Source organism: Haliaeetus albicilla, chromosome 13 (genome assembly GCF_947461875.1).
Source record: "Haliaeetus albicilla chromosome 13, bHalAlb1.1, whole genome shotgun sequence".
Taxonomy (NCBI): domain Eukaryota; kingdom Metazoa; phylum Chordata; class Aves; order Accipitriformes; family Accipitridae; genus Haliaeetus; species Haliaeetus albicilla.
In genome coordinates this window covers 23,273,801-23,290,797 of record NC_091495.1, presented here as the reverse complement: position 1 = coordinate 23,290,797, position 16,997 = coordinate 23,273,801, and the positions used below count along the sequence as shown (strand labels likewise).

At 38.8% G+C, this 16,997-nt stretch overlaps 1 protein-coding gene across 8 annotated transcripts in view; it reads left to right on the top strand.

The window, feature by feature from the left end:
- The window catches only part of LTBP1 (latent transforming growth factor beta binding protein 1), a 209,152-nt gene that overhangs the window by 147,734 nt on the left and 44,421 nt on the right, over positions 1 to 16,997 (top strand). For all 8 annotated transcript variants that reach the window (XM_069800474.1, XM_069800473.1, XM_069800475.1 and 5 more), the window contains 4 exons: positions 779 to 898; positions 5,967 to 6,089; positions 8,170 to 8,292; positions 13,671 to 13,793. In XM_069800474.1, coding sequence (XP_069656575.1) covers positions 779 to 898; positions 5,967 to 6,089; positions 8,170 to 8,292; positions 13,671 to 13,793 — 489 coding nt within the window. The remainder of the gene's footprint in view (positions 1 to 778; positions 899 to 5,966; positions 6,090 to 8,169; positions 8,293 to 13,670; positions 13,794 to 16,997) is intronic.

Here is a 16,997-nt window from a genome sequence, read left to right as displayed (position 1 = left end):
TCTTTGAATGTCATTTTTGTATGCAGTCTCTTTCAGATTGCATATGTTGTGTGTATTGTGAGTTTCTTTGGCGCAGGATAAGAAGTTCTTGGTAGATGCTCAGAACGTGGACATGAGATCCATGAGTTTTTCAGAACCTATCTCTTGTTTTGTCATGGGTAAACTAGGACTTCTCCTGATGCAACAAGTCCCTCTATCACCCTAAACATTGCCAGCCTCCGTGATGTGTGTGTTGCTTGTGCATTCTTTCAGATATGATTAACTCCCTACTCCCTGTAAACATCTTTGATTATCATTCACACAAATTTATAGTCCACTTAATACTTACATGCTGCATAACTCTAGGACACTGGAGAATACCAAATTCCTCTTTGCTTTGACAGGCCAAAGTTACAGTTTTATTGTTGTCTTAGTATGGAAAGAGCCTCTTGACACTTCAATATGGTAAAGGGGTGACGTAAGCAAAGTTATTCTTACCTATCTAAGCCAGAAATCTGATCTGCAGTATGTTATGGAGGGCCTACCAAAGATTCTCAGTATAACAGAAAATTCAGATTCAGTTGCATGTACTCTGGTCCAATTTATTTCTCAGAGATGTGCCTTCACTGGTACGAATCTGTGAGAACTTGCACCTTCCTGGGTCTCTTAACAGATAAAGTATGCAACTCTTTAAATGTATCAGTATAACACAAGCACAGTCAGAATAACCAGATTAGTTTATTGTTCAGTGTTCTGGTATGGCTTTGACCACTATTTCCTTTTATCTTCTCTTTTGAAGACATTGATGAATGCCTGACTCCAACTACTTGTCCAGATGCACAGTGCATTAATGCTCCTGGCTCTTACCAGTGCATTCCTTGCAGAGTGGGATTCAGAGGGTGGAATGGACAGTGCCATGGTATGTTCAGTACTCTGTATCTCCGGTTATAGTTCTCGTTCCGAGATGCTGTATTTCCTGTTCCACCAACCTGATGACAGCACTGTTCCCTGGGTCCCCATTTCATTCAATAACAATTGAAAATACAAGATTTTTGAAATGACTTTATGTTCTCGGACACAGTATATGTGAGGAAATTGTGTTTTACTGTAGATAAATGAACATTGACTCTAGACTGCAAACAATACAATTATAATTACAAAACAAAATTCTTGAAATAGAAAATATGGAACTGAAAGGGATGTATTATCAATGAAATGCTAGTAGACCATCGTTTGGAGGTATTAACAAATGGAAAAAATGTGAGAGTGCTAACACATCAGTGTGACTGCCAGGCTTTTCAATAGGATATGGGAGTTTGCTCACAAAGCATATTAATAAAAATTCTTAATTATCTGTACTTCCAGCAAACATTAGCACATCTTAAAGCAGCTTGTCAGGTTTTTAGGCTAGGTTTTTAGGACAGATTTTTCACCTTATAGTTTTGTTGATTTGTTTTTAAATGTTAGATTTATTGCATTTTTTCCAAATCAGTTTTGGCTATTTGAGATATAGATAAGAAAGAACAAATTAATCCATTGTGCAAAAAGAAATAATCTTTTGCAGTTTTGAGTGCCACTTCCTGGACACTACCAGAAACTTAAATTTTACCTCAGTTGTGAAGGATCTGCTGTCTGTTGTGAATCCTCCTGTCCATTCTGTGTGTAACACATGCCCTATAATTTGTGATGGTTGGAGTAACCATGTTACCTAAATGGGTGTATAATAACCTACATAGGGGGTGCGTGCATTATTATTGTCAGTCAGATTACTTCCATAATTCCTAATCGCTCCCAACTGCTGTGATTTGTTTCAGTTCATATGAAGCAGTCTAGGAGCATTGTTTTGGTTGAAATAGCTCTGGAAGATGGGCATCTACTGTACTCCAGCTGCAAATGGGCTTTTGATCTGTAGAGCAAGAGTGGAGTGAGGTTGCAGTGAAGCACCTCAAAAATGTGTGTCTGTCAGAGCCTCACCACCAGTTTTGCTGTACAGATTACACCTTTTTCAACCACTCTATTTTCTAAAGAAGGCATACTGTAGCAATTTTTTTCTGTCTGAACATATCTGCCTGTTACAATTGATCAGCATGTTATAGCTGCATTATTTGGTCTTGTCATTTGACTTATTGTGGAAGAATGTATTTCTCTGGTAATTTCATGGATTTTAATGGAGTTACAGCCAGCTATGAAATGCTTACAACAAACTGATGTGGTTCACTTAGCACACTTTACTTCACGTTCATCTTTGGTTTGCTCCTTCCCACCTGCCTGGATTCCTGCTGCCCTTGCAAAGAATGTGGTACATGCACTCTGTTAGAAAGGTTTCCTCTCAATTCTTTTTTTGGAAAATGTAAGGTTAACTTAATTTTGCATTCTTTCCCAATACCAAGCTTGATTTCTATACCTGTTTATGAAAATAGCCTGGTTGAAAATGCCATGGCATAACTTTCCCTTGTTTAATTCTTGCTAACCAGGTTAGTAGGAGCAGAATGAGAGAAAAGCAGTCACTGCTCTGCTCAGATTTACAAACAGAACTAAGTCGTGTAAAGGATAAGTCTTGGTTCCAAGTTGCTGATACTTTTTTTCCTTGTATTACTGCATGTAGTTTCCCTTTTTCCTTTGTTTAATGACATGTTCTAAGCCTAGACATCTCACTCACATCATTAGTGATGTGATCAGTCTTCATTTTCTGTTTATCTTAGACTTACATCACATTGGAAATGAGCCATACGCATTTTAGAAAATGTAATGCAGACAATTTGTCTCAAATCTGTAGCTTTGCAATATGATACAATTTAAATACACTGGAAAGGAAAATATTTCCCAAGTTATCTATGAAGGGTATTTAAGTCCACTGTTCCATAAATTTGTTTCTGCTGTTAGTTTAGGTCAGTTGCAGCTCTGCTGGTTTTTCCCAATGCTGTTTTCAGTATTTTTATTTTTTTTTACCTCACCTCATTCCTCTGCCTGCACTTTATGCCCCAGAAAGTCTACTGTAACAATTCTACAGTTCTTTGATGCTATTGATATTGTAGTCTTCCAGGATTTAAAGCCAGGAACGTAGTCACTTCTGTTTAATAAAGGCAAGTCAATCAGCTTACTTCAAACTTAATGTAGAATACATTTAATTGCAGTTTAGGTGGGAATATCCAGTGTGAGATGCATATTGGAAGAAATTAAAATTGGCATCTGCACACCCTGCCCCCTCATTGTCATGAAATTGCTACTGTCCCAGGTCCCTCAATGCGTTTGTCCCGTACAGGGACTATTTGAAACAATTTTTTTTTAAGTTTACTCACGACCCCTGGTTTATTTATTTTTCATCTTTCTCTCTCCACATTTGCCCATTCAAATAAAGTGATATATCATGATGTAGAATGACAATAAAGTAGTATATGAATCTAGAGCACACTTCTGTGTGTTGATGAATAAATGAAAAAAATTGACAAAATTTTCTAGACCGCTTCATCCTCATGATTGTCTCTGTGGTGGATTTTGCAGCTCTGTGGTTAATTAACAATATTCAGCTTGTACCGCATTAGGAACCCCATCAGAAGATTTCAGAACTAATACAGAGGTCAGCAGAGCTGATCCATATGTCTCTAGTGCTACTGTAGGGAGCTTCAATAGAATCAGTTACAGCTCTGGACGTCATCTCAGATTTAGGTTCTGTTCCTGTCTTTTCTGCTGGCTTTATGGGAAAGTCTGTTGATCTTTGAGTCCCATCCAAAAATCAGAAATAATATTTGCAGGCTTCATTTTCAAGTAGCTTGGATATAAGTAGATGAAAATGAATCTGTAAGAAGCAGGTTTGTTACTCAGTTGGAAATTTGTGTGCCTGACTGCTGAATTAGGTTCTCTGTGTTTTAACAAATTCTTGAATTAGAGCATTTATCATATACATTGAGAGCAAAGGTTGTGTTTTGTTGAGTGAGCACATTTTGCAACAGTAAGGATCTGAGAAATTAGTCTGGCAGAAGGGTGTAAATAGTATCGCCTGCTGAACTGCCATAGCAGAGCACCTGTGGGTCTGTGCTGTCATCTCTTGGGAGGATGCCACTTCGTGTTCTTGGCCAGGCTGCAACAGGGCATCTTATTTACAGAGTTAGAGGCTCAAGTGAGGAAACAAGCATTGTAGGTCATCTGAAATATGGACAATAATGGTGATTTTGTTTGTGTCTGGGGATAGATGGGCTTTGTCAGAGTCAGATTGTACAGGAGCTTGTAAAGAGCCATGAATGATAAATATATGAGGAAAATAGTTACTGCAGATATTCAGAATAGCTAATAAGAGATATGATGATGATTTAAAGACCTCTAATCTTTTTCCAGCTCTCCTTATGCTACAGCTGCCTAAATAGCTCAAGTGCCTCAAATAATCAGTAGTTTTACTCTTTTATGTTGATGGATTTCATCTGCTTTGTGGTGGCAAAAAACAGGATAATTGGAAGTAACGTGATTTCTGGCACATAAAAGCAAATAAAGTGTAATTCTTTTTCTGCATCAGTGAAGGTAAAAAATGCAGCTTTTTCCATACAAACAGGGACACCTGCTTGCTGTTAACTACATCCCCAAAATAAATAAATAAAATTTGAAAATTAACCTTTTATTTTTTTAAGTGAAAACCACTCCTAGGAAAAAGACAATATTGATTCTTTTAGAATACTGAATTAATTCTGGCTGGGTTTATAATAAAAGATGTTATTTATTTATATGTTTGCTTTTTTCTTTGTTGATTTATACAAATTGCATTCAGAAGGAATTATTGAAAATTATTCTTAAATAGTAACGTAGTAGTTTTCATGTTGGCTAAAGAGAGTGGCCCATCTAGTTAATACCCTTCTTTCAGAGAATGATGAAAGTAGGTGTCTGTGGGATAGCTTATAGAAAAAAAGTTTCTTTCAAGTCCTCCTGTAAATAAAGGATGGTTTGTGACCAGGAAGAGAGATTTTGCTTCTAAAACTTTTGTTATAAAGGCATAATCCAAGTGGAGTTCCTTGTTGCCTATATAGAGTAGTCTTTACAAAGGGACCTGCGTGAAGTGCAGAAATCCCCTTGAAATTCCTCAGGTGTCAGCTAAGTCCTTTTGAACCTGCCTCCTTTAAGTCAACTTGAAAAATGTCATCTAACAAGGTCTCACATGTACGTGTGTTTTGTAAAGTCTTTAGTTATGCACTGGAGAACTCTAAATCCTGTACATTAATCGACCTAGCTTTAAAAAACAGGAAAAGCTCAACAGCGGAAAATGTGGTTGAGGTCTGTTCTAGCTTCCAAGAGGACCTGCCTGTTCCTTTGTACTTGTAGGTAAGCTCCAGGTAAACAAGCAGAGGCAGCCAGTTGGGGGATTCTGACCAGAGCACATGTTTTAAAAATGGTTTCAGAGAGAAGAGCTTCTAACACAGCCTTGCCAGCATGAGCTGTGTCTGCTTTTGTAGACTGTTCATTGCAATAGCAGGAAGGTTAGTGATAATGGTTACAAGGTATTAGCAGGTGCTAGTGCTTTTATCACAGGTACATATCTTAAGAGTAAATCCGTGTAATGCAAGAATGAACGTGCCATCACTTGCTGACCTCTTCTCTATACTAAAGCTGCACTGGTTTAAGTTACTATGGGAAAATCATGAGCAAAATAATCTTATTCAGGTAAGGATAATGTGGACACAGTTAGTTCATAGTGGAACCCCTATTTAAAAAAAAAAAAGAAAACGAAGAAAAAGGTTTGTTAGCCTACAGTCCTTGCAGAACAGGGATAAAAGTATTGGTGTAGTCATTTGGGCTCTGAGTATATTTGAGTGTTTGACCATAAGGCAGCTCAAGTCCAAATCTTCTTTTTAAGTTAGAATTGCTGCAGAATTGTCAAGGTAAACATATACAGGAAAACTGATTATAACCATGCTTATGGCAGAACTTGAATAAATTCCCAAGCTCAGCTGAAAGATGGTTGTATCCAAGTTAATTGTACACTTATGTACACTTTGTTTTCACAGATATAGATGAGTGTCAGTATGGCAATCTCTGTACAAATGGACGCTGTGAAAATATGGAGGGGTCTTTCAGATGTATTTGTGGCCAAGGTTTCAAACTCTCTGCAACAGAGGATCACTGTGAAGGTAGGAAAGAATATGATTAAAATTCATAAGGTTGCATTTACCTTTTAGATAATATTTTTCATCCAATGGTATTCCTTTTAATGGAGAAACAACAAATGTACAACACTGAAGCTAGATGACCAAAATGTAAGAACATGTATTTCCATTTTATGGCTTCCATGGTCACACTGTAAAGTTTGACATTTGTTACAAAGCAAATCAAGAATGTGTAGTAATATTTATATTGCTAAATTGGAATTTCCACAAAATCCTTGGCATTTCTGTCATTTTGGAGGTTTGGGGACAGTGGCTTAATTGCTTTTCTTTCTATCTTTCTTTTCTTTCATGTGGGTGAGTGGAATCAAAAAACTCAGGCTGGACTCTCTTGGAATCCAGGAGTGTCAGTTAACACTGAGCTGATGCCTGCATTGGTGTCACTGCATTTCAAGTAGTACATTTAGTAGAAAGAGAGTTTGGTGTTGTACTTCTAAGAACAGTACCTGTACCTTCAAAGTGTCATTCTTCTACATTTAAGAATGTTCTACATTTCTTCCACATTTAAAACTCCCATCAGGACTGCTCTAGTGGAACAAAATTAGGTCTGAAGTCAGAGTGGAGTAGTCTGAGAGAGGACCTAGAGTGTGTACAGGAGGTATGAATACGCCTCTCCTTAGGGAGAGCGGACTTCTTGAAATCTCTCCCCAGAGGTGAAAATCTGGGAGAATGTCTCCAAGCTGTGGAAGCACACAAAACCCTGAACATTTCTTGTCAAATGTTGTTTTTTCTTCTTTTCCCTTCTCCCCACCCTCCCCTAAGTGTCTGTGTATAGCACCAAACACTTCCAGACTTCTGAGTGCTAAAAATAATACAATAAAACTAAATGATTGTTCATGTAAATTTGTCAGGAAGTTTGAAACAAAACATCAGTGTAAGTTAAGTGTCTTGAGTGAGTTAAATATGCTGTCCAGGACACATAGCAGACTGGTGTTGGGGAAAGTATGTAGACAAAGTTTGACTGCTTCCTCTAAGCCTTTCATGGAAAAGAGCCCTTGCCAAGCTGAGCTGGCACATGCAGACCGTTCTTCTTAAAGTGCGCCTTTCTAAAGTAAGGACCCGTACACGTGCCCAGATGCTTCATGCAGCCCCACAGATTTTGGTGATCCTTAAATTCAAAACTTCTGTGGTTGCAAGGGACCATTAGTCAAGAGGTCAGACTATGTAGCCATAACACAGACCTGAAAAACCTCATTGAGTAATTTTCTTCTGTTTGAATTGGAGTGTATTTTCAGAAAGACATTTAGCCATGCCTAAATCCTAGAAGTGACTAAGAACCTACCGTATCAATTTAATTACTGTTCCTTAACAAGTATTTTATAAATAAGGGAGGCAAAACAGGCTTCCTAGCTCAAACAAGACATGTGCTGTGTTCTGAATTCAAAGTCCCACTCCCCTCCAATGTTTTGAGTTTTTCATAGGAAAATTTAAGTTTGATGTTGAAGTCCATCTGTTAACCCAGGCTGACCCCAGTTCATAAGAACTGAAATGCTGAGGGATTAGCAGTGGTTGTGGAAGCAGAGACATTTCCCCATACTTAGAGGATTAATACCATTACAAGGCAAGTATTTAAAGGAGCCTTAAGATACAACTTAATAGAGGAACAGCCTGTCAGTGTGCATCTCAAAACCACACCCTGTTAAAAGGTGGTGATCCTGCTGGAAAGTATTTAGTGGGTTTTGCTGACTCACTGGAGCGGCTGGCTTGTTACCTTTGCCAGATATAAAAGCAATAAAAGCAGCTCTCAAGCAGCATGCGTGTGTATTTGTGTGTCTGTGTGTACCTGTTTGTGCATTGAGGGATATATTGACACTACAGGAGAGAATGCTGAATGCAGTCATTTCAAGGGAAACATCCAATCTGGAATTTCTTGTATTTTTATGCATTATATTTACTGTCTGCATTTGTTAATAAATAAGACCAAGAGAAGCAGTACTGTATATTGACACTCTACTTTGCTGTTTTGTTCAGAATTGGTTATTGCACCATTTGATTAATAATTGGTAATTTCAGATGTGTTAGGTTTGCACTGTCTCTTCTGCTACAGATATAGACGAATGCCAGCACCAATCAATCTGTATGAACGGACACTGCAGGAACACAGAAGGATCTTTCAGATGTATTTGTAGCCAAGGCTACACGTTATCATCTACTGGAGATCAGTGTGAAGGTAAGCTTGTGGACTTAGGCTACTGATTCATTTTGTTCAATAAGATCTCGAGTATTTCAGCTATAGGCATGAACTCTTTTGAGAATGGGGCAGAAAGATATGTTGCTTCTCTTTCTTTCTCTATACTTTACTGTCAGTCATTCAACAGTCCCCACCTACACAACCACATATTTAATGGATTCTTAGAAATAGTTCCTGTCATCTTTCCACTTACAAGAAATCAGCACATGTGTTTCCAACAGTAAGATTGGAAGGGCAGTTAACATTATTACCAAAAACAATTAAGCCTTTCCAAACCTTGTTGCTCAAATTCTGACACAGAGATTCTATATTACAAAAGCTTCTGCCAGCATACACTATTCACATGGGGGCCCTCTAAGTTTAAGTTAAAACTTCTTCTCCAGCTGGTTTTGGGAACCTCTAGCCAGCCACCACAGTCCCACATGTGCACTGGCAGGGGAAAATATGTAGTATAAGACGAACTCCAGGGGGATCTGCTGGAGCTCACAGCTTTCGCTGTCTCAGAAGTCAGTCTATATACTGAGCTAGTAAAAATAAAAATGAGAGGTGAAAGATGTACAGTAAATGTAGGGAGAAATGCTGTGTTATAGAAAACAGAAACATTCTACTGTCTCTCAAGTAGAACAATTTAATTGTCTAGTAATTGGCAAACAGATTTTTTTCTAATGAATTATTTCAAAGCTACTCCTTCTTCTCCATTGTTGGCTATACCACCTGATATGGTATGCCTGCTGCACTACTCATGGTCACCTTCAGCATGTGAGATTACTTACTAGCGAGCGCCAGAAAAGGTTGTATCTCAGTTGCTTCCTTATCTCACCCTAGGGGGAAAATACTCTCAGTTAAGGTCTCACCGTACATGTAGTATTAGCACATAAAAGGTTTCCAGTCTCTGGTGTGCTTTCTGTAGCTGCTGATACCATGGAAGACAGAGCTTCTTACTGCTGTTCTACCTAATAGTGTCCTGCTGCTAGGTAATCCTCCACACAGCACTCTAGGAGGCAGTTCTCACCTTCTCCCCCACAGCAATAGGTCAGGAGTTGTCTTCTTCAAGTGATCCAGGCAGAAGAGCAATTCCCCCTGAGGCAACCAAATGCTGTCTTCTCAAGACAAACCTGTAATATCAGACCAGACTTTATCACCAATGATGATACTGCATTGTCCACATTTAATGAGTGACAGCATCTCTTGAAGTTCTCACCAACAAGGAATAAGGATATCTTATAAAATCTCCTCAGCACACTGATACTCTTTGGTACTGACCTGTTTGGAGAATCTGGTCATAGAAGAACTTAACACAATCTTCTCAGAGTTCCTGGTGAATACCAGCATCACTTGCATCAGCTTCAAGAAACGTGGGCTGATGATGCAAGGCACTAGAAACTTGTGTCAAAGTATTTTGCTCTCACCTGGCTTCCAGATCTTCATGAGTTGCAACAGATGCAGAGATACTGTGTCAAGAATCAAAGAAAAATGTGGTGGAAGGAATCACTGGTCCATCCTGCCTCCCAAAGGCAGAATAGACCACATGGTGTCATTCCTGACAGGTACTCATCTAACTTGCTCTGAGTAGGCTTCAGCAGATGAGATTTCCAAACATCTCTTCAAGCAGCCTGTGCCAGTGCTTTGCTCTCCTTGTGTTAGACTTTCCAGCCCATCTTCATGAAAATGGCTTTCCTCCTGACTGTTAGTTCAGCTAGATGTGTGCATGGACTACAAGGCAGAGCTTCCATAAAGAGAAAATCACCTTGAGAAGACAGCCAACATTTCTCCATATGATTGCCTCTGATTTTCACATTAGCCTATTTACCTGAATGTTTTCTAACACTTCACAGAGAAAGCAGAAAAGAGACAACAAAAACTGTGGGTATAGCCCAGCACAGTTGTGTGAAAAGAGCAGTGGTTCAAATTCTGTTCAGTTTCTCAAACTCAGGGATGGACATTTGTCATGTCAGAGGATACCCAAAAATGTATCAGGCTGTAAAGCCAATGTGTTTGGCAAATCACTTGCAAGAAATGTGCTTGTTTATTTAATGCGGATTTCTTCTATTTTGGAAGTTTTTTTAAAAATGTAGCAGCTCAAGAAGCAGTTTGCTGGTTTGATCATTATACACTTGTGCAAACTTCTAGGGAGATTGCAGAACTTGGCAGAATTATGCTGTGCTCATTTTCAGCTGTGCTTTTTGCAACTCTCTGGCTGAAGTTTTTGTCTGGAAGTCTTTGCACAGTATTTCACTTGTTTAAGAATAAAGGTAATTTGCAAATAATTGTTCTATATGTTGGTGTATACATGATCTGTATGCATCCTTGCACTGAACTCTTCAGAAAATGAGAAAGCTGGACTGAGGCCTTCATACCTTCAGTTCTGAGAGCAATAATCCATAATTCCTATTGCAAATGCCTGTATACTCTGTTATCCAAGGCCGAAGAACTTTTTGCTTCTGCAGTACCTGTAGACACTTGCTATTATCTGCTTGGAAATTAGAAGCCTGGAACTACATGACCACCCACAGGTGGGCCATGCACACAACCTTCCACCTGAAGATAGAAAAAGAGGTTACTTCCTAGTAGTCAGAGGTCTTCAAGATGCATGACCGCATGCACATTTATTTTCTTTCTGCCTTACTCTCTCATTCAGCATCTTGTTCTTGAGGTGAAGTGACATTGAGACTTTTGCTTTGTGTTGCTCTGAATATGAGGGAACACAAAGTGTGAGCACACCTGTGGCCTTGTCTCAACTGACAGGAAGTATGAATATGCACCAGCTGGACTTACATATAGACTATACAACTCAAAGAACTCGAGTTACTGGAAATGAGTCTGTCTGAAGCATAGGAGGCTCCAGTGTTCTCCCAGGAGCCTTCAGAGATTTTGCTAGCCAAAATGCTCAATACATGCATGTGTAAAGGATGGTAAAAGCACTGAACATCTCAAGCATGAGTTACTGTCTCTGATTTTTCTGGAGATTCTTGTGCAGCCACCATAGGACCTGTGAAAAGTTGCATCAGAGAAAGGGAGGTTTGCCTCCTATATGGAAAATAATGCATTTTGACTGAATTTGGCAGAAGATGCCTTCTTGTTGTGAGACTTGGCATTAACTCAGTGCAAGGGAGTCGTTAATTTTTTCTCATGCTCCTAGTCAAAATTAATTGCTGTTTTAAATAAACCACAATTTATTTCTCAGTCGAAAATTATTATAAAACATGTGGTTATCAAAAGGTCAGAACTTTGTCAGCATTAAGTGCAGCTTTATCTGCAATAACATTCATTTATGTAAGAAGGCTATCCCTATTTCTTATATTTATCAAATAGATTAAATCCCAAGGATAGTTGAACTCTGATATAGTGTGGGCTTTCCAGAGGTAAGTGTAGAAAATGAGGTCATGTCCTCTTTTTTAATTACAATTGTTATTCGTTCCTGCAAGCAGGAAAAAGTTACAATTCTAATCAGCTAAAATCCATGCTTAAGAAATCAGAATAATCAAAGGCAGCGTAAAAAGTTTTTGATAACTGTTTTTCAAAGGAAACTATCTGCATTATCAGATCAATAGACTCAGTGAATTATGAGGTAGGGCACTGTGGAGGCAGGAGAAAGTTGATTATGAGATGCTTCTTTTATTTGACTCTCATTTTCTGTTTGCTTTTAAAACTTAGAGGCACAGTTATCAAACACCTTGTGATCTTTAGCTGTAGTGAAACAAAACTGTAGAATATCACTGGAATGTAGGCACTTGCTGAGTTAATCCTGTACCCACAGTAGCTGTGCTCTGTTTCCTCCATTCGGCTGCCTTTAAGCCCTTTGAAAGACAATGGAAGAAAATACTGTAGTTGGAGACAATGCCAGTGTCCTATTCTTGAAAAATGGGATTACTCTGTATATAGTTTGTATCCTGAAACTTGCCCTCCTACGTGCGAGTCAGCATGTTTATCCCATAGACGTTAAGACACTAGGGCAGATTCTGCAGGCCTGAGGCTTGAGGCTGGGAATGTGGTGTATGAGCAGCTGTGAGCTAGACCCTGCATGCCCTGACTCTACTGCTGGATCTATGGCTTGGGTGCAGCACTGTGCAAAAGCAGCTTCAAGACCAAGCTGCTAAGCCTGCAAAATGGCTGTATTGCATTGCATGAACTGCATGAAAAAGTAACTGTTAGCACAGCAGGACGCACAGCGTAGTCCCTGTCCTACAAGCCTCCTGTCCACGTGGTTGTTTTGTGAGTAGTCTCCACAGGCACATCTTGTCTGGTGTGACACAGCAGCTATGCTTGGGCTTGCCTGTACCCTGGGGGACAACTGAGTCAGGTCACTTCCGACTCAGGGATCTCTGTGTAGTGGTCTAAACATGTCCAAAAATGCATATTGCAAACTACAACTTTGTATTAGTAGGCAATGTTTGTGTCTGTCTTCTAAATGTACAGCTGCTTGGATTTCTTTTTAGCTACTTGTCCTGATTTTGGCTGGGATAAAGTTAATTTTCTTTCTAGTAGCTGGTATAGTGCTGTGTTTTGGATTTAGTATGAGAAGAATGTTGATAACACACTGATGTTTTCAGTTGTTGCTAAGTAAGGTTTATACTAAATCAAGGATTTTTCAGCTTCTCACGTCCAGCCTGCATTAAAGCTGGAGGGGCACAAGAAGCTGTGAGGGGACACAGCCAGGGCAGCTGACCCAAACTGGCCAAAGGGATATTCCATACCATGGGACATCATGCCTAGGAGAGTTTGCGGGGGGCGGGGGGGAGTGGATCACTGCTCGGGAACTAACTGGGCATCAGTTGGTGAGTGGTGAACAATTGCATGGTGCATCACTTGTGTATATTCCAATTCTTTTACTATTATTATTATTACTAATATTATTATCATCTTTCTTTCTGTCCTATTAAACTGTCTTTATCTCAGCCCACAAGTTTTACTTTTTTTCCCAATTCTCTCCCTTCCCACTGGGTAAGGGAAAAGTCGGCGAGTGGCTGCGTGGTGCTTAGTTGCTGGCTCAGGGTTAACCACGACACTGCATTACTGTAACACCACAGTCACCATTATAGTAGGGTAGAGAGTGGTATAAAGATCTGTTATGACAGCTTTCATGAGAGATGCAGATAGCACGTTAGATGTATTTGCTAGGAATAAATGACATACAAACTCAAATTTTAAAGCTCTCTAGAAATACAAGAAGTTTGATGATATCATGAAAGGGAAATTAAAAGGACATCCTAAAGTGTAGTAAACTTGATTTCCACACACGCACACAGTTGTTAAAGGGCATTGTAGCTTCAAGTTGCTACATCAGTATAAAAGTATCACTATTAAAAGTTTCATCAATTTTTACATCATCTAATAATTCAGTTACATTTTTATTTCAGATGTTGATGAATGCCTTCAAGACAGTGATATTTGCCTTGGAGGAAACTGCATGAATACTAATGGGTCTTACAAATGCACCTGTCCAGATGGTTTCCAGCAGATAGCAAATAGGGGATGTCAAGGTATGAAATAGCTATAAAAAATACCTGTGTCATTATTATAAATGTGCAAGTTCGTAAGCATAACTCGTGATAGTCACAGATCTCGCTAAGGAAGAGAAACTCATTTATCATTTGTAGTACATTTTTACTCTTCTCATTTTATATTTCTCTCTGTAAATATATGCTGAGAAATTATTTCACAAGGCTGAAATCTCAGCCTTCATAACTTGAAAGAGAATCTGTATTAGAACTAACAGAGATACAGTGCTGCATTTTTGCAGATCCTGGAAATGCTTATTTTGACAGAACCTTCTATGTTTGTGAATCAGTGATGTAACAGGAAGAGCAGTATAGTTAGCGTCAAGTCACATTAGATAAACCTCTCTCACCTCTAAAATACTTGCAGTGCTTTGTGGAGAATGGGTGGGGAGGAAGGGAATGTGTTATCTGAGGCTGAGTCAGCATTGCCAAACCCAGAAAAATACTTCCCAGGTTTTAGTTCTGAACGATCCCAACTCCATGCTGGCACAACACCCAGGCATGCCTCATGAATCCCATTTGCCATCTGTTTTTTTGAGACAAGAACCATGGTATTAGAGCTGGAAGTGATCACGTGTTTGTGCTCTAAATGACTGGAGGAACAGGACACTGGACTTTGCTTTGGCTGCTCTCTTATGCACGTTTTAGACTTGAGCTGAGAGACTGTATTCCAGCTGATCTATGTTGAAGATCTTGTGCAACCAACAGTAAATGCCCTGTAAAAGTTCTTGAGTATTCTATGTGACTGCTTTCTAATTCAGAAAATGTTGCATTCAATGTACGGAAGTGCTGTATTAGACCTTGCTTTAGCAGATAAAAGAGAATGCATCACAAGCTATAAATCAATGCCAGTTTTGATACCACTCTATTCTCTTCACTCCACTAAGTAGTAGTGTATAGGCTTCATGTTTTAAATGGATAAATATAACAAATCTGAAAGCAGTTAGGAGCCAACTAAGGGACAGACAGTATTTTTAACAGAAAAATGTGAATGAAAATTGGAAATCATTTCAGGTGAGAGAGCCACACTTGAGAAGGAAGACCAGCAACACTGAAAAATAACAACTTGCTCTGAGGGGAGTGAAACTGCTTGAGAAATAGCCAGATCAATATCAAAACAAATGGAAGAAAGTAGGAGTTGATAACAATGAATACTGACAAGTTAGAATAGCAAAGAACTAGACACAGTGAAAGAACAGAAACAGAGATCTTTGGCTAGCAGAATTAAGTATGGTTACACTTTTTTTACTGTGTTGACTACTTGTTGTTAAGCTGTTACAGGATGCAATAGTATAATCTTTATTTGTCAAAGATGGAAATTGTCAGTATATTTTCTTGCCCTGTATTTGGTACTGGACAAAACTAGTCATACTTGTATCGTAAATGATGACTTCTTTAAATTTCAACAGTACCTTCAAAATATTTTAAGCAGCAGCTAAACTGAGACATTTTTAATGACTGAAAGTTAGTTCTGTCAGAGTTCTGTAATAGCAAGAAAAACCATAAAATTTTTGAGAGAATTTACCTGGAGAGATTAGGGGCATGGTAAAAGGTCCAGATAATAGGCCACTAGTGCAGAGTGATCTTGATCATATGGTATACTGGGTATGAGCAAACAATATGTGTTTCAATATATCCAGTTCTATATTGAAGAAGGAATCTCAGTCATGCTTGTAGGACAGTGGACTTCCTTCTGGGACACAGTCACTGAGAAGGATGTAGGGGTCAGAGACAGTCAGCTGAATATGAGCTTCCAGTGCAACCCTGTGGCCAGTAGGACTAATGCACTCCCCAGAAGACTGAAAAATCAGAATATCCAGCAGGAGTAAGCAAAGTTTGTTTACCTCTATTTTGCACCGATACAGCTGCTCTTGGCACATTGTTGTACACTGACATTCTGGTGCCCACAATGCAAAATGGATGCTCATCAGCTGAGGAGAGTCAGAGATTAACCCAAAAATGCTGATGGCCTGGGGGAGTAAGGATTGAATGTTTTTAAACTGTTTATTTTGTTGAAGAAAAAAATGAGAGGTGACTTGATCATAGGCTTATTATGTTCAAAGGAAACCATAATAGAAAGTAGACAGCTGTTGAATTAAACTGGCAAATTTATCACAGAATGCAGTATTTGCAAGTTGAATCTGGACTAGACTAGAAATTAGGAACATTCGTTTTGGTAAGGAGCAAAGTTGAAAAAGAGTCCAAAACATTGGAAAGTATGCAGTTTGCTTTTTCAGATGAATTATACTCTATTTCCCTAACATTGTTAATTTTGTTTTCGTATCTTTTAATACATCATTCCACCTTGCGTAATCAGCTGGTTTGGTTTCCAGTATTTTTTTGGCAGTTCTAAGAAACTGACAGCTTAGTCTTGAGAATAGTGTGAGTCCTGAGAAGGTACCATATTGTCCTTGTCATTGCTGATCTCCCACCTTACCCGCCTTTCAGAGAGCTTCAGGAAGTATGTCATTGGTCTGCATTGACTATGAATTCAGAGAAAACTTTATACATGTAGGTGTTGCATGAAGCGCAGTGCACTGACTTTTCCCTGTGCACCTCATACAGATACTACCCTTCCCTGAGCTGCCTTTGTTCTTTCCACATATGTGCCATGACTTCAACGTACTGGCCTGGAAGGTTTACACACAGGACAGAATCAGTCTGTATCTAAAGAAAATTCTATAATGGATGTCATGGGTCTTGAAATGATGGTATTGAAATCATCATTTTCTAGTCTATCAAAATTACTGTCTACTTTGATGCATTTTGTATGGCTGTAACAGTGGCCAGTATCTAAGCAGCAAAAGACACAGTTAAGAATAAGAAATTCTAGTATCTGTGATGATGGATGAATAAGGCATATGTAAGTTTTGTTTGTAAATTTGTGTTTCATCTCAGCATGGTACTGAAAACTTCTTAATAGGTTTTTGTAAAGCAAAATACAAAAATGCAATTACAATGTGAACGGTAATTCCTGTGGAAGTGGTACCTCCTTAATGAATGAATGCAGTCCTTAAGTTCTGATGACAGGTTTTGTTGTTAAGATGAGACATCAGTCAGAAAGAAATGTTTGTTTTTAAGATTCACAAGTCTGAAAGGCAGTGTTTGAAAAATGCTTTCTAAGTTTTTTTAAAAAAAAAAAAAGCAATGATGACAGACTTTTATATAGCAACCTTTTGGGACCAT